The following is a 23,942-nucleotide window of genomic DNA, read 5'->3' on the forward strand; positions in this document are numbered from 1 at the left end:
CTGGTAATGAGGGTTAGTGCAGTTTTCATAATAACAGATAAGTAACCCAATTAAACATTTTTTTCAGACTAGTGACTACACATTTAAGATATGGAATATCAATTTCAACATCTTACTGCTTAGTCTTTAAAATACATGAAGACAAAGGGCAATTTAGAAATCCCCCAGAAGTCGGGAGCGAGGTGGGAAGCTCACAGATGTTAGAGGGCTGGTGGGCAAGTAGACCAGAGAGAGCGGTAGACCCTGCTTCCACCGTCTTCAAAAAGATGATGGAGATGGAGAAATAGAAATCATTAAAGCACAATCTGAACCAAAAATGGCATAAAAATTATACATATAGGCTCACAGCACCATAAAAGAGCACTTAACTAAACGTTCAGATTATTTTTGCTTCCGTGATCTGTTTCAATTTTTATAATTGATATTATTAAATTAATTTACAAAATTTTAAGTTTAGAGATATGCTACATACAATAATAAAATAGATGTTAGGTTTCAAACGGGACTTCTGTGGTTGGTCAAAAGACCTTTAATCACAGGTCTTGAGAATCATGAATTAGCATCGCTTGCACACGCCATGGGATAGAGATAGTTAAAACATCCTGAAGCTGAAGTGACAAATCTCGGCGTTTTGCATGTGGAAGTAGTGCCAAATGCACGCAAATGGAACCCATCACTATACTGAACCCAGGATCTCGCCCTTCCCCGCCTCTGCAGTTTCTGGATAATGATCGCCAACCTCCTTCACTCCTCGTTACAATATCGGTAAGGTGGCTGTTAAATGGGCGTGTGCTGGCTTTTCCTATAAATATTAACCAGGTGCCCTTTCTTCTTCTTCCCTCTCAATCTGCCTCTCCTCCGGTGAGCCTGTTGTGCCTGCTGGCTGCGTCACAGGGAAAACTCAACTTCACGATCACAATGCACAGCAACAGTCCAGCCTCTCCACCAGGAAAGCGCTGAGGAGATTGCTTTTCTCTCTCGTCTGTGCCTTTCAACCCGTACTACAGCTACTAAGGAAACTGCAAAGGTTTTAGGAGAAAGTGTGCCGGTTCAACGCGAGTTTCGACATCGCAACTTTTAAAGGGGTCTAAATGGCAGGACACGAATGGGACGACTGGTTTGAACGCGAGGAGCTGATCGGACAGATCAGCGACATCAGAGTGCAGAATCTGCAAGGTAAGGCGCGAGCTGCCTGCCCTGTGGACGGAGGGGCTGCTGCTATTATGTTTCGTTCATGTCCATTAACTGTGTATCCAGGCTCTTTGGTGGATGGGGGCACAGAAAGTTCAACCTCCTGTTACTCCCGTACTCTGATTCTTGAATAACAAGAAGTTTAAGGTCTTCGTGAAGACGTAACGCGTAAACACGGTGGTGGTCTAGATTATTAGACTTGTTTCGGTAATGGTCGGAAAATTAAAGTAAAAAATGAGCCCGTATTCAGCATTCAGGTGATTGGCGAAGGAGTGCCTCTTCCTTCATGTGTGTAACAGGGCGTCTAAGATGCAGCGAAGAATATTACAGGTTTTGAGAGGAGGTGATTTATCCCGTTTGCAGACAACGAACATCCATGGTACAGAAGAAATATTTAAGAGGACTGATTGCGAATATTTTCCTAAATCTCTCATACAAAATGCAACATACAAATAATGTTCTAGCGACCTAGGATATGAGGCAATATGTGAGTTATGACAGTCCTCATTAATAACGCGGCGTTGCAAATTACAGCTGCCATGGTCATGGCTTAAAAATACAAATTAATTATCTATGCTTGTTTCAGACTGAAAAGATGAGAGCTCGCTTGGGCTAATAAAAGCTAGGAGCAACAGGTAATTCTCTTGATCATGTTTTGAGTTTTTGCATCAGTCGAGACGAACTGCGGTACTGGAAACTTAGATTTGACAGAACAAGTATTATGACAGAATACAGATCAAGACGTAACCAAACACTGTATTTTTTTTGGAATTCAGAGTGCTTCACTGGTATGACCACGGACACAAAGTGTTGCCAAAACAAATAATGAATAATAGTTCCTTTTTGTGACACGTTTACAATAAACAAAAGAATTGGATAGCTGTAGCTACTGTGTGAAATATGTGTGGGTTCAGTCAAGTAGAATGGAAGTAAAGGTGTTTTTCATTAGTGCTTGTTGCAATATCCCAAACAATTGTAACAATTGTTGTTGACATATGTATGGCAGGCACAGTGTTACAAAATATTAAGTTCGTGGTGTTTTGAAAAAAATGTTTCAACAGAAAGTCTGTTGAAGTAATTACTGAAATGTAGGATTAAACACATGAATTTACCAGGATAGTAAGTATTGAAGTGTAAGTGAAGGTAACAGCTACCAGTGCTCTAATGAAATATGGCAATAAACTATAATCCGACCACTGAGAAAAAGAGATTTAGGTTCCATATAAATGCTGCCATAAGCTATGTATTTCTTTCTGGTACTTGTACCTTGACTTGTGGCAGATATGTGCACTGAGCCCTACTGTAGAAAACAGGTCTCTGCAGGCCTAAAGAAAAATGCATCACCTTATCAGTGAAGCAATAATACATACCCTTCGGTATTAGACACAGCAACTTAATTCCCATAAATTCCCACGCGTTTCATGCTCTCGAAAAGGACAAAGATAGGTGAAAGTTAGGTTGCACTCTTCCTGATTCTGCAGAATTATCACTTTGTGCCAGTTTAGGTTTTTATTTAAATTTCTTTCTATCAAAAATCCTTTAATTAAAACTTCCATTCCACTAGCAGTGTAACTTAATGTTTGACTACATCTGGAAAAATGACCCATAAAAAAAGGCTTATTTTCTTTGTTATTAAGCCATTTAATCATGCATTTCAAATGCAGAAGTTTGTGTGAAGACTTGATTCAGGTACTGGGGACTTTTTCAGAATCAGCACCAACAGCAGGTCCTGCCTGAGCGCACAGGTGGAAGTTAAGGCAAATGAGGTTTAGGACAATTCAGAGCAGCAAATGGAGACACTACTTTACACACAGGGTTGTGGGAGCCTGGAATCAGCTTTCTAGCCACATGGTTGAAGGTGTTGCTGTATGACCCTTTGAGAAAAGATCTTTTAGACTTTGTAGATCATAAACCTACTGGCAACCAAATGAGTGAGACAGGCCAGATACCCTCCTCCTGTTCTTATACACTAATTCTAATTATACAAATCCTGAGGCACTACTACAAATGCTGTGTAGGAAAGATAAAAAAGCACAGTGCGTGCAGATCTGTCTACTAGCAGGTTGGCTGCCATTTTCTGCTGCGTAGTCAGAGTTTGCAGAAACCTGAAATGTGCTAGACTGGATCCTCTCTGTTTTAAAACTAAAAAGATTCAGATAGGACATGTCTTCAAGCCCAGGAATGTGTCTGATCTGTCTTCTCAGGACTGATTCCAGAGCAGCAATATTTTTTTTCCCAACATTGCCACTATAACTGAACAGAAGTGAGGCCTAACTAGTGCATAGTACAATTTTAACATACATTCCATTAATTTAAAATCCATTTTTAACTTTATATCCAAACATTTAGTTTTCCATTTTTGCTTGCCTACATTGTCTAGATTAGAAGATGGAAACAGAGTTTCTACGAGGTCAATGTTTCCCATCTTTTGCTTCTTATTTGTTTTTGCTTTTTGCAATCTGCATGTGTCAATCTCCACTTATCCCCGTGTTTTGGCAATTTCTGTCTAGAATCTTTGAATCTCCTTCTAGTGTGTTAGTTAATACCTTCTGTTTTGATTTAATTTGTAAACTTGTCTGCAAAAGATCTTCTGCTAATTACATCATCATAATTTGAATATTCACATTCCCTTATCCTTACTGATTTTTTTTCTACCTGATAACCAGTTCTTACTCCAGACACATACAGTACATCTGAATGAATGCTTACCACCTGCAATTTGACAGTTAATCTTTCTTAGAAACCTTATCAAAAGCCTGAAAACCATTTTTTACAGTTTTAAGTTGTGTATTCAGTAATCTTGCGTTTGTCACCACTATTCTCTCTTACACTTCAGTGATTCTAATTCCATCATAATTGCATGCTACTGCTGCAGTTTCCATCTCTTGTATTTTGTTCCTAATACTAATATTGTCTACGACTTATCTGCCCTTTCAGACACTGCCAGACAGCTTCATGTAATGTGTGTCTGTTGCCTGAGAACAGAAACTCAGAGTGTGATTAGGCTGCCAGTTCAAAGGGAAAACATGGACCAGAACTAACAATATTTACACAGCACTTGGACAAGTAAGGCTACAAGATCTTCAAGTTAAAGTACGTCAGTGTTAGGATTGTTTGTAGTGTGATATATGTTGGACTGGCTAACAATGGCTTCTGTCCAGTTAACTAGTTCTTACAAACAAAAAATCCAGTATTGTGTATCACAGGGCCTTTTAAGAATGTGTGGATTGAGAAACCAAGCACTGTAAGCTGCTCCAGTGTGTTTGGAGGTACTGTTCATTTTCTCCTAGTTGACTGTGTGCCAGTAACACGGAACAATGAGTAAGTGTGGCCCTGCCTTTCAGCTCAAACTCTCCACTGTTTATGTTCCTTTGCCTAATGTGCTTATTCAGGAAGTTGCTTTATATTTTTTTTTTTATAAAAGCAGAAATGTTTTATCATTTTTAATAAGCTACAATTTCTCTGTGACTGTATTTTTTTGTCTTTTTATTTGTCTATCCTTCATTCATTCACTCCGGAGCTCATGTATGGGTAGCGTAACAATATTCTATAATATTACAGTGTACGAACAAGTAGGATTTGTAATAGAGAGAAGGCATGAACAGAGTATATTTTCTTAAAATAAAGTAACATTTCCTGATTTTTATATTTTATATTTACATTTTTTTATAGATATTTATATTTGATAAATTATAAAACATATTTGATATTTTGATATTTGAGCAGCCTTTCTCAGTGGAGTTTCACATTATGAACAAGAATGTTTTCAGAGAAAGCACAAAGAAACCCTATATTTCAGTTTGGAGTCACAACTACTTAGCAATTCCAGCATCAATCTGCAATGATTTGCATGACTCCTACTTCTTTGCGTAGGACTAACCTTTCTTTAGATCATTTGTGCCCACGTCGGTCAATGTGGAAGTAACAGATGGTAGGGTTATTTTATGAGTTAGTTGTTGGTAGTGTTTGATTTTTAATTTCCACTTTAAAAATATTGCCATGCAGAGAATCTTAGTTTCTTGAGGTTGTGGAAAGCCCACCTTCCTTCTCTGAAACCCATTTTTTTAATAATGGTCCTGTGGATAAAACATCAAAATAGGTTTAAAAGTTCAGCCATCTAATTTGTCTCAGTAGGTTCTACACATGTAGTTGTGCTGCATTCAGTCACGAGCTCTCTGCTCTGAGATTGTCCATTATGAGACATTATGCAGACAGTGATGTACCCGGAGTGTGAGATGTGTGCTGCTACTGGAAACAAGCTTTGTAAAGAGTGCACTTCAATTTGCAAGGATTGTAGTTGTTATGATGCTCTTCATTTTTTAAACCTGTTTGTTGATGTATACATGTATGTACACAACATGATTTGAAGGAAGCATGTTCAGCTGACAGTCCCAGTGTAGGTCAGTTTCACCTATGAGCTGGGAAGAGTGCAGGAAGAAGCCTGAGTGGATTATGCAAACAAGATGTCTTCTGTGAGTATTTATAATCACCATCAAGAGAGAACATTTCATTTAAACAAAGTGGCCATTAGACCAGATGTTTAAACACATGACTAAATTTCTGTGAGAATATACCTATAACTTTGATTTTTTAAGTTAGATGATCTTTTTGACACTTTCTTTTAGAAGGTTGACAGGTAAGTACAAATAGAATTTAAAGGAAAATATTGCTTGCATTTTTAATGAAAAGAAATCACAGCAGCAAAATTCTTGTATGGTAATGCATTAAAATTCTGAATTTTATCAATTTCAAATGCAGAAGGGTTGTTGACATTCTGGGTTAGTAGGGCAGCCTCAGAGCAAATTCCAGAAAATTGGGTAAAGTACATTTTAATTTAAAATGTATTTTCCTTCAGAGTAAAGCATGTTTTAAAGGAGCATTGTAATTGTTAACTGCTGGGGAGATTTTAGCTCTAGTGAAAAAAGCACAAATTAATCCGCCCCCAACAAATTAAATTTATGCAGCTATTTGATGATGGAATACTACAGCCCTCTCTTTCTGCACTAGAACTGTGTTACAGAAACAGTTGGACAGCACTTAGTGTACTCCGTACAGTACCCAATTCCTGGAAGTATCATGATCAGTTTTTAAAGTTTTTGTCTATGCACTGGTAGGAACATTTATGAGGATATTCTATGCATAGAAATATCAATGACATTATGGGGTCACTGCAATGGACTGGTGTCCAGGGTGTATGCTGCTACCTGGGAGAGGCTCCGGGTGCCCCGCGACCCTGAAATGGTTGAAGCGGTTAGAAAATGGATGGATTAAGGAACCTATATAATATATACAAATGCATACAAGTAACCTGCAAAAATCCTCGTACTTGAATCATCATGCATCATGCATTGCTTGTACCGGCAAAAACTAAAAATAGGCTCTGGTTTAATAGTGATGGCAGGGAACCCTGCCATCACTACTCATTGACTAGATTGTACACTACATTTACACTCCCTTCTCAATTACATATGCAGCATGTCACTCCTGAAAGCTGAATAATATGATTTGTTTTCTGAGGCTCTGTGCCTTGGAGTAACCTTGATCTGTTACCTGTTTCTTGACTAGAATTGTGCTGCTGTTTATGTAGAAAAATCTTTACCTCTGTTCTTAGTCATTTATTAAACCTGCAAACCCATCCTGGTGTTTGTTCACATTGGATGTGGAAATGAAGTATGCAGTACTGCTGCTGTGGTGGAGCTGCATTGATAATGTTTTTACTTGTGTTCACTGGCAGAGACACTGGAGTTGCAGTTTTGTGAAATACTGCAAACAATTTACTCCCTCCCTTACTCTCTCATTTATTAACTTACACACTGTCAATATGCCATTCCATCTGTAGTAACTGTAAATAGTTGGATGCCATCAATACTTATGAGATTTGAGTGCCTCTTTGGCGCCTGTAGTACCATTTCCATTTTGTGATCCAATAAAAAAACAAAATACAAATATAATTTTGTCACAATTTTTTATACTAAATACTGCCTTCCTCTATGTTCATAAATATTATTTAAATCACTCTCTTTCATTTTTATTTTTTAGTAAACAAAAGTGATGTACCCAAAATAATTTAGAGTGAAGAGATTTTAGTCTGTGTTTTTACTTATGGTGTACAGTTATTTGGAGTCCGGTGTATATGATCCATGTACTTGATCTGGGTCCATTACAGTGTGCTCTAAATTTCAGCAGTAGGTGGGACTTGGTATTACAATGACCTAACCTATAAAGGAGTTACTCAGAAAAGGGTTTCATTTGGTTTCTATGGTATTTGTAGTTTGATAATTATTAGTAGATGAACAGGATGTCTGTTAGTTTGAGTAATTTTTTTTTTCTCTTTTTGAATGTTAAGTTAATCATCCCAGTCTCTTCAGAAATAGTTTAAATTGTTTTGGAAGACTTTAATAATTCTCAGAATGACAGTACTACACAGACTTTCCTGCTCTGAAAGCATAAGTGGGTAATTTAATAGTTTCAGTGTTGGGTTCATTCAGTAAACTCATTATGTGGTGAAACATGAGGGCAAACAAACTGTACGTAGTTTAATGATTTACAGGTCTGCACCCATCTCAGATGGCTAACCTATTAGATTCTTAAAGCAATGTTAAAGACAAAAAGGCTGTGCTAACAATTTGCAAGTTTTTCTTGCAAATAATTGGTTGAGCTTTTAACTTTGTTCTTTCCTTTTAAATTGATTTACTTTTGTTCTAAATTATTGGAAACCAAAGGTAATATTCTGTGCTCTGGAAAGTGATATTTTCATAATTTAGTAATAACTACAATGTTGTTGTGACCTTGCCTGTAATGCACTAATTTGATGTTATTTTTTTATTTGCTATGATGGTGTTTTTAAATTTTTGTCCTTCTTTCTTTCTTTAAATTTTTCCTTCTAATGAAAATTATCTCCATAGAAATCTGTTTCTATGGCAATTGATATTCTTCCAATAGTTTGGAATTTGCCTCTTTTAGGTTTTCAGTAGGTAATAAATCCAAAGATCTTGTAGATACTACAAATTATTCTAAACTCCAACAAATGTTTTAAAAAAATTACCTCCTGTTCATGGTTTCAAGCACAAGTAGTTTCTGCTTGTGTTGTGTCATCTGGTTTGTGTTTCGCTGTTTCTGAAGAAGTTCATTGTGTTGACTTTATCAGGAGGGTTTCGAATACTGAACTGACATTCGCAGAAGCAAGGCCTCAGTCTTTACCTTTTCTGCATTTTTTTTATTTTGAGCTCAAATTCTTGGCAAGAGAAGACCTTGTCTTGGCAGTCGTGTGGTTTCAGCTTTGTACAGATATAGCCAAAATATATTTGCCAGATATAGGCAAAACGAATCATGGCTAGTTAACTGGGGAGTTGTCATAGGGTATTTGTATGTAGAAAATGTTTAACTTTCTGTCCATTTATATAACAAGTGCAGACTTCTCTGCAGTTCTCCACTAGCTTTGAGTGTACCCTGATTCTGAGCAATCTTGGGGGATGTTTTTCTTAATTCAGAAATTAGGCAACAGTTTGTTGCTGTGAAAACAGCCAGCAGTTTCATGTTTGTAAGGGCTTGTTGCTTCTGTTTTGCATTTCGTTCCAGGACAAGTAGCTCATATAATTTCCCACAAGTTAGCAAATAAAAAGACGACACTCTTGTAAAACTGGAGCAGCTGTTCAATTGGAATAGATCTGGTACAAAGCATGGAGGTATTTTATTTCTTTGATACTTCTGAAAAAGCAAAAATGTATTTCAATAAAATTGGTTTGTTGATAATATGGGAAACAGCACTTTTAAATATTAAAGTATTTTTTTCCAGTGCTGATAACCCCTGGTTTGGTCCTGCCTGGAATATTTCTGCTTCGGGGCAGGTCACTTTCTTCTGCAGGCTTTGCTGCTCTTTGCATGTCAAGCAAATAAATATCACATGACAGGCCTCCAGCCTCTCGGCATCTGAGTCCTGAAACAACCTATCAAAAACAATGATTCAGACCAAACAGGAAAAAATGAAAATGATGATAACTCTGACTCACGATTCTTGTTAACATGTATTTTGAACAATTATAGCTTTTACTTGAGAATTTCACCATGAAAAGATTCTTTCAGATATTTTTTATCCTAATGGCCTTGTGTGTTGGAAATCCAATGGAGCTAAACAGGGCACAAAGAAGGCTAAAACAGGCAATTGATTAGAATTTGTATTCTGTTAAGTGACCGTTAAATGTCATTTAGCTTTTTTGCTTTTCTATTGAACAGTCAGGGGTTCTGCTATGTCTATTCATTTTATGAATGCTTGATGGATAAACTCTTTGTAGGGTCACATCTCAGATTATTTAACAGAAGCTGCCTGTTTGGCTGAACTGTGCTCAATGTTTGTGTTGAATGCAATTCAGCATGTCAGGCTTGTTGGTAGCCTCTACCTTCTGTTGTAGGAAAATTAAACCACTTTGTACAGGCAGTCCTTTTTTAAAATTCAAATGGCCTTTATTATTGACTTGTAATTTTCTTAAATGACTCTTCAGTGGTCTATTAGATAATGCCAACAAGCAATCAATGTTATTGATCTGTATCTGATAACTCAGATACAAACATTGTTTAGCATAGGATCCCCACATTCTATATTAAACTATTGTTAGAGGACAGACCAAGAGGCTTGCAATGTGCATAAAGAAGCTGCAGGCCTGAAGCCAGTGCCACTGTGACAGGTCCAGCAAGAGGTTTGTGGAGCCATCGTTACATTTCTGTTCTGTTCAGGAACACATATTGTTGCTGAGCTGATGTGCAAATGGAATGGTCAGTTATTTATGTTGTACCAACTCAATTTTTAATAGCCAGTTATGTAATGTTCACAGGGAAGAACGAGGATGTGGAGGAAGATTGCTCCAGCTGCCCAATATTTTTCTTTACAAATACAGTGTATAACATTTCCTTTGCATGGCTTTTGCACAGTATGATTTGTAACAGTGGAATGCAGTGTTTGTATAAGGTTAGGTATTAGACAATGATAGAAATCTTGTTCCCTGATGAAACAAAATAAAGGATATATGAAATGATAAAAAATAATGGGTTTAAATAAAACAAACTCTCCCAGGGGCATATACAAATTCTGCCTTCGCTTTCTGCTCTTAACAAACTCATTAGGCCAGAGTATTGCCTCATAATACAAGAGTGCTTAAAAGGGTCCCACTGCACGGGCTAGTCTCTTTGTTTCTCTGTGGCCACTTGTATCATGTGTTTCTTTGCTGAAAAAAAGTATTCTCATTAAGTAGACTTATCCCTTATGGCAGCTGAAAGCCCTTTGGTGTAGTGTGGCTCTTTATCTGTAGAAGAGGTGAAATGTAATATGATTGAATAAATGGCACAGGGGAGTATAGAGTGAATTCTAAAAATTGAAAAGTATTGTCATGAGTGCTTCCTTGACAAGGTTTATACTTTTTGTTTGCTGTGGATATCAGCATTTATTGTATTGTATTTCTACTGTACTGTGTTGATTGTGCCTGGTTGCTGTAGCACTTGAATTTCCTGCATGGGATTAATAAAGTACCTACTGTACCTACCTAGTCAGTCTTTCTCATCTGACACTCCTACACACAGCGCTGAGTCTGATCATCGTCCACCTCCATCTCTTATACCAGCAGCCTGATTTGTAGAAGAGATAACATCAGATCTCCCAGTTACAGTGCAGCTTCTCCTGACACTCCAGTCTGTGCCAGCATCTGAACACTAATATTTCTCTCACCAGCCTGGATGCCACATGTCATTGAGAATGAACATCTTTGGGATGAATTTGGATGTCAGCTGTAAGCCTGTATGATACACTGCCAAAAAGACACAAGGAACTGAAGGCACTATCTGTGTGGGAATAGAACAGCATAATCTCACCTCACAGTCAGTGAGGTGGTGCTTGTGTGGCCGTTTTGCTCTGAATGAGGGTCTTGCATTGCCCCAATTTCAGAAACAAGCGGACTTTGTCCCTGAGAGGAGTCCCACTAAAGCTGACTTGCTGCTGATTGAACATTAGCCAAGTTAAACAAAAATCAGCAACCTCTAAATGTAATTGCAGGCAATTTTATTCATTGTTTAATACATTACAATGGCTTCGCCATCGTTGCAAATATAATGCATATTATTATACCTGGTGGGTGAATGTGCAGACTCTACCATTGTACATCTGAGTGGTTGGAGTGGCTGTGAATGCTAATTAGGATTAAGGAAAGTGCTGGTTTCTGTGAAGCCTTGACTGTAACTCGTATGTGCTGTATGCTTTAATTGGTGTTTGTGCACCAGCCGCTTTCCTAGCTACTCCATTGAAATATTTTATTGTTCTAACTGTGCATCGCTGCTGAAGGCTAAGCTTGGTCAATGGTAAGAGGGGGTTACTGTTGTTCATAACATGTCAGTAGATTGGTTCATAATACCATGCATTATTCAGCACTTTGCAATTTACATTTTATTTTTTTCTTACAGTTGAAAGAGAAGTTGTTCAGAAGAGAACATTTACTAGGTGGATGAATTTGCATTTAGAGAAGGTGACTATCAGACTCTTATAAAGGAAATTGTTAAACATTTGAAATACAAGAGTGAAAGTGATGCACACCTCAGTTTGAATAACCCCAACTCTGTTACAAAATAAGTCATAAATAACTACAACACCTGAATCAGTCAGAATTGTTGGAAATCAATAAAAATTAATAGATATATTTATTTCATGAGCAACTATTATATGTTATGCCCTGAATAAGTTTCAATTGAGAGACTGCCTATTGCAATAGCACCTATTTAGAAGGGAAAATAGTTTTGCTGTTAATGAAAATATCAGTTAGTTCTGTTTCATATTAAGTGCAGTTTAATGGTGCGTGTCAGAGATACATTTTATATTTTTTAACGTTTAGGAATGCACAGCTATAATTACAGATTTCACTTTGTTTTTTATTCTATTTTGAATCCAAGTAAAAGGGAAAATAGTGTTTATAGAAGTTTTTTTAAAGGGCAACATTTATTTTCCTCAAAACTGATCAAATATGCAGTTATGGATAGCCGATTGTAGCTTTTTAACTTACTGTAGATATTTGAATCTGTCCTCTGTGCAATGTACTATGTTTATTTCTTAAAATTTGTAACTATTTATTTCTTAGATTCAGGTTTTATTCTAAAGCAGCCAAAGAAACCGATAGTTCAAAATGACTTTGGACTAGTTAAAATTTAGACAGAACATGATTTGGGAATTTCTCCGTGGGTGAAATCAATAATCGGTAAAACTATATGCAGGTGGTAATTACTTAAATGGAGCCTAATAATAAAATAGTCAATAATAAATGTATAAGAACTTTTACTTATTTTTAAAACTTTTTTTTAAATTTCAAATTTAATTGCTTTATAATATCGCCTTCTGTGTCAATCTGGTCATGTCCATAGGTCCTGTGACTGAATACACTAAGAGCAGATATGATTTGACGCAGATGTCGGTTAAACTAGGGAATTGGATTAGTTTTTACTAGATTATTAAAGCCAGCTTTTAAAAGTAAATAGTTTGTTACTTTTCTCAAATTGATAATAGGATTACACATAATTAGCAATTAACATTCAGTAAACATCTAGTGCTTAGTTTTTTTCATTAATTGCTTTCAGTTTTAGAACTTAAAAATTCTATTCTGGATCAAGGTTTTTCTTGATCCAGACCTGAATGATGCTAGTCTTAATGAGTACAGCAATTTGCATTTAAAAATTGACTTGATAAGAATTGTTCACACTAAAAAGCTCTAAATCATTCTATGATTAAAACTGAGCAGGACAGCAGAACACCTCGTATTTTTATCTTCTCTTTAAAGTTTTTATACAATGGTTAAAGAACTTTAACGACTAACTCTAATTAAACTAATTTACTTATAACAGTGCAAACCACCATTGGAAGTGAGCGATTTATTTACAGACATTCAGGATGGGCGGATCTTGATGGCTCTTTTAGAAGAACTCTCGGGCTGTAAATTGGTGAGCTCCCGCATATTTTTTTACTGTTATACTTTAATACATGCTTATTTGCAGTATCTTTCTTTAATGGTTAGGTTTTAAATTAAGTTAAGCATACTTAATGTCTATATAATTTAGTCCTTTGTTAACTTATAGTACTGTTATTCTAAATGTTAGTTCACCACCAATTTTTAATAGCTTCTTATGTCTTCCAGCTTCATGGATTTAAACCATCAACACATCGCATATTCAGGCTGAACAATATAGCAAAGGTCTTGACTTTCTTGGAGGAAAGAAATGTAAGCATTCTAAACTTCAATTCAGGTGCAGTTAAAGTCTTCTATGAGCTTTCCACTTATATACAGTATATACTGTATACACTAAGAACTGGATTATAATCATCTACTACTCTTGTTTTGCAATAATTTGCTTATTTCTATGAAATTCAGGTGAAGTTGGTCAGCATTGATGCTGCTGATATTGCAGATGGCAATTCTTCCATTGTCCTTGGACTGATATGGAACATTATTCTGTTTTTCCAGGTAAAATATTTACATAACCTCAGTAGCTCTTGCTGCCATTAGTTATTTTCTGTATCCAGTCTTGTCTGCAGGATACATTCTCCTTCAGATGAGAGAAAAAATAAATCTTTGTTGCCCTCAGTTAGTGTGAGTTTGAACTACAGTGTAGAACTTTCTTGGGCTTATGTGCTGAAAGATTCAAATGTGTTTTAAAAAAACAGAACCTACAGAAGTAGCAGAGAAATACAATCCAGCATGATTCCAATCTGGATGTGAGCCGCAGTTTCACTGCAAGCTTTGTCCCTGCTGGGATGTGGTCCTTGTGACACTGTTGCTGTTGGGTTTTCACTAAAACAAGCCATTTGACGTGAAAAAGAAACCAGTGGATGAGTGAACAAGACCACAAAAATACTCTGCATAGGTCCAGATATAATTTGAATTGTGAGCCTATTTTTGTTTCAATTTAGTTGCATTAATGATTAATCCCATATCTTTATGAATGGCCATTCAACAATAATTATGTCTTTTAAAACTCGTTATTAAACCCACAATACAGGAGAGTAAAACAAAGATGGTCCAGTGAGCAAAGCCTGTTCCGGAGACTTGATCATCTAACACACAGTACCTTTGTCTCCTACTTTTACAGATCAAAGAACTAACAGGAAATATCAAGAACAGGTTTCCTTCCTCCTCTAGCCTGTCCTCTCTGCCCAACAGCACTGATTCAGACACCTCACACCCCAGCACGCCCTGTGAGGAGCAGCGCCTGCCCAAGACCCCGAAGGACCATGGGAGAGCTATCAAAACACTCCTGCACTGGGTGCAGCGACGGACACGGAAGTAAGATGCCTGGTGTGCCTGCTGTAGCTGCAGGAGCTCAATCTGTTGTGCATCAGGGTATGAAAGCACGCTTGGAAAAGTGCACTGGGGTATTTCCATTGTGAAAGCACAGTGCGTTTAAGCCTTGGGAAGTTATGACTAATAATGCAAAACTACAAAATAAATATGTTTGAGAAACGGCCAGCAGCCATATCACACTTCAACTCACAACAGGCAACCCACTGAAGCTAAGCAGGTGTGAGCCTGGTCAGTACCTGGATGGGAGACCTCCTGGGAAAAACTAAGGTTGCTGCTTTAAGAGGTGTTAGTGGTGCCAGCAGGGGGCGCAGACCCTGCGGTCCATGTGGGTCCTAATGCCCCAGTATAGTGACAGGGATACTATACTGTAAACAGGTGCCGTCCTTCGAATGAGATGTAAAACCGAGATCCTGACTCTCTGCGGTTATCAAAAATCCCAGGGTGTTTCTCAAAAAGAGTAGGGGTGTAACCCTGGCGTCCATTGGCCCTTACCAATCATGGCTTCCTAATAATCCCCTAATAAGTATGAATTGGCTTAATTACTCTGCTCTCCTCCCCGGAGGGGAGGACATGGAGTTGATATGTGGTGAGAGTTCTGGCGCACTATGGCTGCCGTCGCATCATCCAGGTGGATGCTGCACATTGGTGGTGGTGGAGGGGAGTCCCCCATACCTGTAAAGCGCTTTGAGTGGAGTGGCCAGAAAAGCACTATATAAGTGTAAGCAATTATTATTATTATTAATTGATACAATACTACAATTCAAAAGAATTTTTTTTATCTGGCAGAAACAGTAACGTTAAAATGAATGACTGTTTTCCTAGTTTCATGTCTTAATTAGGAGGTTCTGATTCCTAGTGGATGATTCTTAAGATATGCATGTACTGTACTAGGCTTGTAATAATATTCAATATAATTGATGGCAACACCCTGGATACTTCAGTTATATCACTACAAGACTTTACATTTGCTTAAAATATAATGGTGTGAACATACGAAACATGGTTCATTTAAGGTTCTTAGTTAACAAGAACTGCAATTTAAAGATGAAAGTTTGAAATTTTGTGTGTTTTTCTTTGCTAACTGTGAAACAGCTGTCAATTCTGTCAGTATGTGGGCCACAAAAACAAATAGTGGTAGTTAATTCCTCTCTCAAAAGGCAGTTGAAACACAATGTTTGGGCTATAGAGCCTCTTCAGGCATGTGGAAGAGAGAGCAAAAATATGCGCAAAGAAAATTTGGTCTCCTCCTGCCTGTTTCTGACTTTCCTCTATGGTTATGAAGAGGCTAAATACCTTCTCTTTTCAGTGTGTAATTATCCAGCCTTTTGCTCTTGCATTTTCATTTTCTTTGAAAAACACACTAAACTACTGAGCATTATATATTTTTTTGTTTTAGTGTATGGCAATATTTTAATAAATTAATTTTCTAGAGAACAATAATTCATTAAAACACAAGAAATTAAAAAGCTAAATCCTTAGTCACACCGCTAACTAACCCAAACTGTTAAAAACTGTGAGTAAAGAACTTGTAATTGAATTCCAGACAAGAACAGAAAGAGCACATGGAAACTAATGTTTTAAGTGTGCTCCTTTATTTAGGCCAGATGAATGAAATAGGGAAACCGTCCAAATTATTTTGATGATACAGAATCATTTTGCAATTAATATGCTCCTCTATTAGATGTCTTTCGGTTCATCTTTAAAGCCTGCTGTACTGATCTTTTCATCAGACGTTTGTAGCTGCTGTAGAGTTCCACTGATCTTTTCTTTGATAGGTATGGTGTGGCTGTTCAGGACTTTGGAAAGAGCTGGACAAGTGGCCTTGCCTTTCTTGCCATTATCAAGGCAATTGACCCCAGCTTGGTGGACATGAGGAGAGCTCTGGAGAAGTCTCAGAGACAGAACGTTGAAGATGCCTTCAGAATAGCACACTACAGCCTGGGCATTCCCAGACTACTGGACCCAGAAGGTGAAACTGCACAATTATGCTGCAGCCTGAACTATTATACAACATGCTATTGAACATTATTGTGGGATTTTGAAATTATTTTATTGTATCTTTTTTTATTGTACAATATTGTACAATAAAAAAGATATCTCTCTTACTTGATATGTTTTTGATTTAAAAAAACACCAGGCAGATTTATCATGGAAGTTATTCATTAAACAGCATGTAAAAAAAAAACTTTTGTCTTTACAGATGTTACAGTTAATTCACCAGATGAACAGTCCATTATGACATATGTCTCTCAGTTCCTTGAACATTTTCCAGAGCATGAAGATGTGAGTAATCCTGACTATAACAGACAAATTTAAGGAAGAGTATAGACAATATACTTAAAATCTTTAACCTTTTGTACATACAAATTTGCTTTAAATTTCATAATGATTGAGAAAAATACCATAATTGTAGTTTCACATAAAAGATAATTAATTGTTTGGAAATTTACTATAAACATTAGTTAACTCACAGTAAAGAGCAGTTTTATTTTTTCTGCCATCCACAATATTTCTTGTTAAAGCTTTTAAACTGTTTCTTTGCAAATGGTTTCAATTCGACATGTCTGAGAGTCTTCTTGTCAAAGGCATAATGTGATTTTTAAAAATAATTTTAAAAATGTATTTATTCTTTTCACAGGAGGAGGTTTCTGAATTGGTTGAAATATCGGTTTCCGCTGCAACAGACAGCTCTGAGCTGAAGGAAGAGAGAATAAATGGAGTCAAGAGTGGGAAGCGCTCCTGTGTCGCGAGAACTGATTGGGTCCAGCTCCCACCAAAGATATTCATCTCCTCTGCATCAGATGATCCAGAACACACATCTCCCGACAGAGGTGGGCACTGTCAGCCCTGGGCCCACGGAGACGACTCCTCGGAGTCCACCTCCAGCTCCGCAGTATCTGCCGGGAATGGAAAACTGCCCCTGGAGCTGTGCTCTGAGATGTCCTTCCTAGTGTCCAGCTCGAGCTCCCCGCAACCCTCCTTCGTGGACTCAGTGCTTGACTCTCCGGACTCGCTGAGTGAGATTGCGAGTGAGTCCATGCCGCTGGATGGAGAAGGACAGTCTTCCGACAGCAGAAGCAGCAGCTGCCTCAATGAAAGCGATCCTCCTTTTGATCCCAATGGCAAGTGCTCCCCTGAGAAATCAATAAAAACTGTAAAGAAAGATTATATCCAGGGCACGGAAACTCCACTAGAAGACAATGCTGCAGAAGACAACATTTTTTCTGACCTTTTTATCGATGAAGGCACTTTCTCACAAAGTTCTGTGGATAGCTTTCACATGAAATCCAAGCTTCTGTCTGAGGAAGAAGATGCATACAGATACATCTTGGATTTGAATGATGCTGAAAATGCAAGTCAGTCAGAGTGCTGTAGTGGTCAAGAGGAGATTAGCACACCCAGTGAAGCCCAGGACAGACTGGAGACTGCGCTTAAGCAGAATTGCCTGTTGCATCACAGTTTAGAGGAGATAGTCCCCTCATTTATGGCTTCGTCCAGTGCTGACTTGTGTGGGAATACTGTCCCTTCAGAGCAGGACAAAGAAAGGAATCAGGAAGGGCTGAAACTAGATGCATGCACCAGACCTGAAACTCAATGCACCACCCAGCTGCTTTGCATTAATGAACCTGGTGAAATGAATGGAAGTGTGGTATATAATGCTAGACAAAATAGTATTTTACCTGTGGACATGGTGTACTACCCTTGCTATGAAGAAGCCGTATCAAATGTTTCTGGAGCATTTTCAAAGCCGGTCACTGAAAGAAAGCAGCTTCTATCTGGTCCATCTTTAGGTTCTGACAGTGCTCCAGCACAGTCCGATCACCATAGAAACACAGAAGCCTGCACAGGGAATCACCCAGACATGCTAGAAACAGAACTTCATGCTGATCTGGAGCACCTTAACAGAGTCACAGAAAGGTCTTGTCATGGGTCCATGTCTGCACAGCAAGACAGGGGGACAGAGGACCACTACGAGTATGTGGTCAGTACTGACGGGGAAGTGTCCACAGACAGGCTGTCAGACTCCATCAGAGATTGTCTTGCAGAGCAAAGCCAAGGCTCCAGTCAGTATCAGGTATGCAGAGATTTGGAATTAAGTATTTATTATTATTATTGAAATAGGGAATAAGATTACATGTTGTTAATGTGCTGCATCTTGTTTTAAAGATTTGTCTGACTTTTTATTCAAAAATGATTTATTATTAATCGGCTACCTGTTAAGCTCACTTATTTAGGGGAATATTCAAAGGATGAATGTATTGTAATAAATGAGTAACAGATGCCTTAGTTTACTTAGTAAAGTTAAATATTTTTAAATGTATCTTTGAATTTTTACACATTTTCATTCATATGTATCTTTCCTTTAGTGGGGAACAAGAGTGGTATTATATGGAAGTTGTATTATTTTAAGCAGGCTATTATAAAACTAGAAGGGTTGTACTATTTATTTAATAATACTGTATGAATTCCTGACTATCACCAACCAACCTTTTTTACTGCTGAAATGTACTGAAAGTGGTGGTAAAACTTTTTGGTAGCTAATAATTCATCACAACATGCATTGTAAATTTAAACTGATGTTCCTGAAGCTTCAGTGTTGAGGTATGTCAGTTCGATTATGTAGCCTGTGTGACACCTGTGCTGTTTCCCTTCTTTACTTAACTTAATGTCCTTCCCCTCTGGCTGAGTCCTTGCAGGCTGTGATTGCTCTCTCTTTATTCATGGCCAGGATGCAGGAGAACAGATTGAGAATAAAATGCCAGGAGGTGTGGATTGTGATAAGAAGGAGCAACAGAAAGAGGACTTCTGGGATTTAGAAGATGTAGAATCAGATGTGTCTGAGATCAGCTGTGAATTTATTACTGCCACAAAAGGACATACTGCTGCTGGAGAAAGCACAGACTTACCGAGGTACCACAGTTATCTGATGTAACACATAATATTCTCCTACATGGTATAAATAAGAAATGTTGTCTCACTGGTGATTGATGAATATAAAGATAAGGTAATATTTAATTATATTAGCTGTGCCTTAAAATGACATTTAGTTATTAAGATACTTTGAACTTAATGGCCTACTTGGAACTGAAAATTTGGTCTGTGCCACACGAGCTCATGGCCTTAATCTGCAGTATCCTAGTCAAAAGGAAGGAGTGTGCATGCTGGACACACCAGCAGGTGTTACTCTACTGCTCTGCGCCTTTGGCTCATGCGGTGTGACAGCTGCTGCGGTCTGTTGATATTCATGTCAGGGTTTTTACCGGAATCAGTCACAGTCAACAGGATACTTTTTTTAGCCTTTTGTCAAAAGCAGCATTTGCTCCCATTTCCCCCTTCAGTAAAAATGAAAGAGTAGTTCAGTAAAGTGGTGGAAAACATTAAATACATTTATTCTCTCTGAGCAGCACAGCGGCACCGTGTGATGATTCACTGAGAGAAAGCCACCTTTCTCACATGCTATACCTGAGGAAGCTTGATGACAGTGAGGACATTAAGGTAAGTTAATAAGAAACCCAGCCTTAAAGAAAGAATTCAGTCATTTTAAAATATCTCCCTATAATGTGCAATTTAAGCAATGTGTGATAAAGAAACCTTTAACTTTTTTGGAAGATTTTACTTCTCCATTAGCTGAATGTAGAGATGCATGTAGAAATTAGTTTTTTAGAAAGGTTCACCATTTCATTGGCTTGTGTGGAGATTAAATCTAGAACATATTGCAGTTGTTTTATCTACCTCTACAGTTTCAGACTTGGAAAAACTCAACACATCTGTGCCAAGTTGTCTCCATTTAACACGAAGCATGCAAAGGAAATGAACAGGTGTTTTTTTTTATCTTAACAGGAGACAAGCATGAAGATCAAGGCGAAAGGGTGTGAGACAATTCAGACAGTTAGTTCTGATACCAGGTATTTTATATGAAGACGCCTAAACATTGTACTGTAATTCTGCCCACATTTATCATTGTATACTGTATCACATCACCTCACTTTATTAGCCACATACAATTGTCTTGCATTAGGAATTCATCTTCTCGCATACCCCAGGTTGCTCTCCATGAGACACAGACACACAGACAGGGAGAGAAGCTTGGGGTCAGAGCGCAGGGTCAGCCATTGTACATTGTACAGCCCCTGGAGCAGTTGGGGTAAAGGGCCTTGCTCAGGGGCCTAACGGAGAAGAGTTCCTCTGTCGGCCACAGGATTTGAACCAGCCACCTTCCAGCCACTGGCATAGATCTTTAGCAAAAGTGCCACCACTCCGCCTGTTGTAGACTGTTGCTGAAACAAATACTAAAAATCATTAGACAAATATTACAATTACATTGTGATTATTGATTGATTTATGATTATTTTAAGGCTTTTCACATAATTTATACATTTTATTAAATATTTCATCTTACTTTAAATTATTAACTTATCTAGATGCCACCTTAATGTTCAGATCCGGAAGTGCAAAATGGCTGCTGTATTAATTAATCAGTCAATCTTTTATTTGCTTTAATTGCCTTTGCAATAGTTTGTCACAGAGCGCTTTACACATTCACAATATAATGGTTTAGGCTTGGTCATGCATGGAATTTGTTTGGAGTACAAAACAAATTGGACCTTGAAGGATATAGTAAGAAGATGAACAGTTTATCTGTATCTTTTTCCAACAGTAGAGGCTAGATAGGTCGAGTCAGTCACAGTTAAGGATTAAGGCAAAGATAGAGAGCACAGGGTTCACCAAGGAAGCCTAAGAGGCTGGTTGTGCCCCTTGTAGTGGGAGCACAGAAAGACAGTCTTCCAGCAGCACGCAGTGTCATGTAGCAGGTCAGAATGAATACAGAATGACACAATAGGCTCTGTGGTATTAACAGTTCAGAGAGTCTCAACAAATCCAGTACTCTTAACTCGGTAAGTGAATTCTGCAATTCTGTATTGAAAAATGTGACTCGTACACTTACAGGTGTCCTGGATCTGGAAGTAGCTCTTAGAGCCTGAAGAAATCATCGTTACTCACCTTGTGCTCACATTCAGTGAGCCTTTTGTTCTGTTCCACAAGCTTTCTGTGTGTGTTAATATTGTACACTCATCAAATTAGATATTACCAGGTGTTGTCTACTTTCGTTTTTTCCCATGACAACCACTTGTAAGTTAAAGTTCTCACTGTGCTGCTGGAGGATCTCAGATACAGAGGTCTGCACTGCCTCATGGTGTTGCAATCACCATGCTTGAGTCAGAGGCTCATCACCTCCTTCATCACAGGGTGAATGAACCCCTGGACATTGCCTGAATGGCAGCTCTCTTATCTTGCAGAGAGGAGTACAGCGGTTCAGAGAGCTCGCCAGAGACGCCTGTCAGCTCTTCGGAGGACTGCATGCAGCTGCTGCTCTTCCTGTGGATCCTCCTCTATTGCCTTTTTCTCATCCCCCAGCTGGACCTTGAAGCTCTGCCACATGCTCTCCTTGCACTGAAGAAATGAGGAGCTCTGTTACATGTTACAGGCTTCACGGAAGGTCACAATCGACAGAGGACAATCAAGAGCACAGAATGTTAATCTACTCATGTTTGTACATATGCATTTTTGTTTTATTTTTACTTTATAACTTATTACTGACTTCGTAGCCCAACTGGAATCTGAAAGGACACTAGACTGCAAGGAGTCACTAGATGGTACAGTAACAGCGCTGCACACGGTTTACTGCCTTTAGAAAGTCTTTTATTACAGTGTTCTGTAGTTTATAAATAATTATTATTGCTTGTAAAAGAGCCAGTCATTCTAAGTGGAAGGATGGTACAGTTTTTTTCACCAGTGGATATTGCAGCAGTAGTTTCAGTTTTGAAATATGCAAGGTGTTATGTCACCTTGTGCCACTTTAAAGCATTAGTCCATGGACTCCACATCAGTCTCTGTGTTCCTATACTTGTGCTGCTTACATTTTCTATAGACAGAAACTGCCAAAGATACAGTACAGTATTTAGAGTGGAGAAAGGCTGGGCCTCTTCTTTTGCTTTGCTTACAAAGTAAATACAGTCTTGGTCTGTGCATTCTTTTGCATTTTAAATTAGGCAAGCAAGTTTTAGTGTGAGAGAGTGTTTAATTTATAATTGCTTTTTTGCCAAACATGAAGAAAATAATGGAACTTTTTGTGTCGCAAATAATTTTACATAAAATGTAAATATATAGAATGAATACTGTATTCATTTCTATTTTTATTGTTTCTTTCGTCATAAGGTTTATAAATTCTTGATTTCAGAATTCTTGGGATATTTAAAGATCTAAAAATGCACTTATTTACGTATAATTACATTGGTAATATTTAAAAAATAGTCAGGCTTTAAAATTGTTTTTGTACAATTTATATTAATGAGAATGGAACTACAGAACTTTAAAGGTTTTATAATGGATCATGTATTAATTGTATTTCTTTTGTTAAAGGATGTTAAAAGGTTTCAATATAGTGCTTTACAAGTAATCTGAAAAAAACTAAATTTTCATACGAATGAGTTCTAATTAAACTGTATAAAATGGTAGATTTTTTACTGTTACCCGAATGATTAATTTTTAAGCTATGGGTTTTGTTGTAACAGAAGAAATAAGGTTCTTGATCCCGAGATGAAGTGAAACAGATGAGTTTATTGCATGCAAGGAACAATAAAGCCGAAGTCTTGTTTCCCGCAAGAAACAACAAAACCGAAGTATTGTTCAACGTACTGTTACAAACTTTTGGGTTATATAGTGTTTTCTTCTCCGTTTCTGACGTCACTCGGTATGATGGTAAAGAGGGGGGTTCATGGTATTTGGCCAGTTTACGATGTTCTGGGCAAATGGTCAGTTTAACATTACACCCAGGGGGGTTCCTAGCTGGCATCTGCAATCCTTATCAGTTAACCCCCTTTCCTGCCATAAACCCCTGCTTGTGACTTGGAAGTCTAAACCCCCTACAGAAAAGATTAAATTCAAACCCCCGTCTTCACATCTTTCTTCATTCCCCCCTTATAAAATATGGCATACGTCAGTGTAGCCTATTTTTATACATACAATGTCAGGGCAGATCTTTCCTTTCTTGGCGAACAGGTATGTATTGCCATGACATTGTACATTCCACGGTTATGGCAAGATGTGATACATGTTTTTGTGCACGTGATGATTACAATTATACATATAAACAATACTACTCCTACAGATAAACACTATAAAAAGGTTCCACCCCAGGCCCCAAACACAGACTTTACCCAAAACCCAATTCCCCAATTTTCAGTATAATAGTCCTGATATTTCTGTCCCTCATTGTAAATGTGTTGGGCCAGATCTGAGATGTGCTCAGAATTATCAGGGATATATGTGCAGCATTCAGTGCCAATTACTGCACAAGTTCCTCCTTGGGCCGCCAGTACATAATCTAAAGCTAGTCGGTTCTGCATGGCCACTGTTCTGAGGGCTACC

General features: G+C 37.9%; 2 protein-coding genes across 9 annotated transcripts in view; both read left to right on the forward strand.

Moving 5' to 3' along the window:
• The first annotated feature begins 591 nt into the window (after positions 1-591).
• On the forward strand, positions 592-21,977 carry clmna (calmin a). Of its 7 annotated transcripts, XM_069192971.1 has the most exons (15): positions 1,108-1,176; positions 1,778-1,826; positions 4,129-4,257; positions 11,635-11,696; positions 13,060-13,155; positions 13,350-13,433; positions 13,584-13,676; positions 14,302-14,495; positions 16,289-16,482; positions 16,714-16,796; positions 17,152-18,588; positions 19,243-19,424; positions 19,919-20,009; positions 20,355-20,419; positions 21,812-21,977. In XM_069192971.1, the coding sequence occupies exons 4-15, from the start codon at positions 11,676-11,678 to the stop codon at positions 21,975-21,977; spliced, it is 2,706 nt and encodes a 901-aa protein (XP_069049072.1). In that variant the 5' UTR covers positions 1,108-1,176; positions 1,778-1,826; positions 4,129-4,257; positions 11,635-11,675. The 7 variants fall into 7 exon arrangements, with proteins under 7 accessions (XP_015205694.2, XP_006632315.2, XP_015205689.2 ...); XM_015350203.2 differs by lacking the exon at positions 1,778-1,826 and having other exon boundaries at positions 1,086-1,176; XM_015350205.2 differs by lacking the exons at positions 1,778-1,826; positions 4,129-4,257 and adding an exon at positions 8,770-8,876 and having other exon boundaries at positions 1,100-1,176.
• dicer1 (dicer 1, ribonuclease type III) overlaps positions 21,975-23,942 on the forward strand; it is an 87,428-nt gene continuing 85,460 nt past the window's right edge. For both annotated transcript variants that reach the window (XM_015350198.2, XM_015350201.2), the window contains exon 1: positions 21,975-22,061. The gene's annotated coding sequence lies outside the window, so the exon portion shown is untranslated. The remainder of the gene's footprint in view (positions 22,062-23,942) is intronic.

This window comes from Lepisosteus oculatus, chromosome 8 (genome assembly GCF_040954835.1).
Source record: "Lepisosteus oculatus isolate fLepOcu1 chromosome 8, fLepOcu1.hap2, whole genome shotgun sequence".
NCBI lineage: Eukaryota > Metazoa > Chordata > Actinopteri > Semionotiformes > Lepisosteidae > Lepisosteus > Lepisosteus oculatus.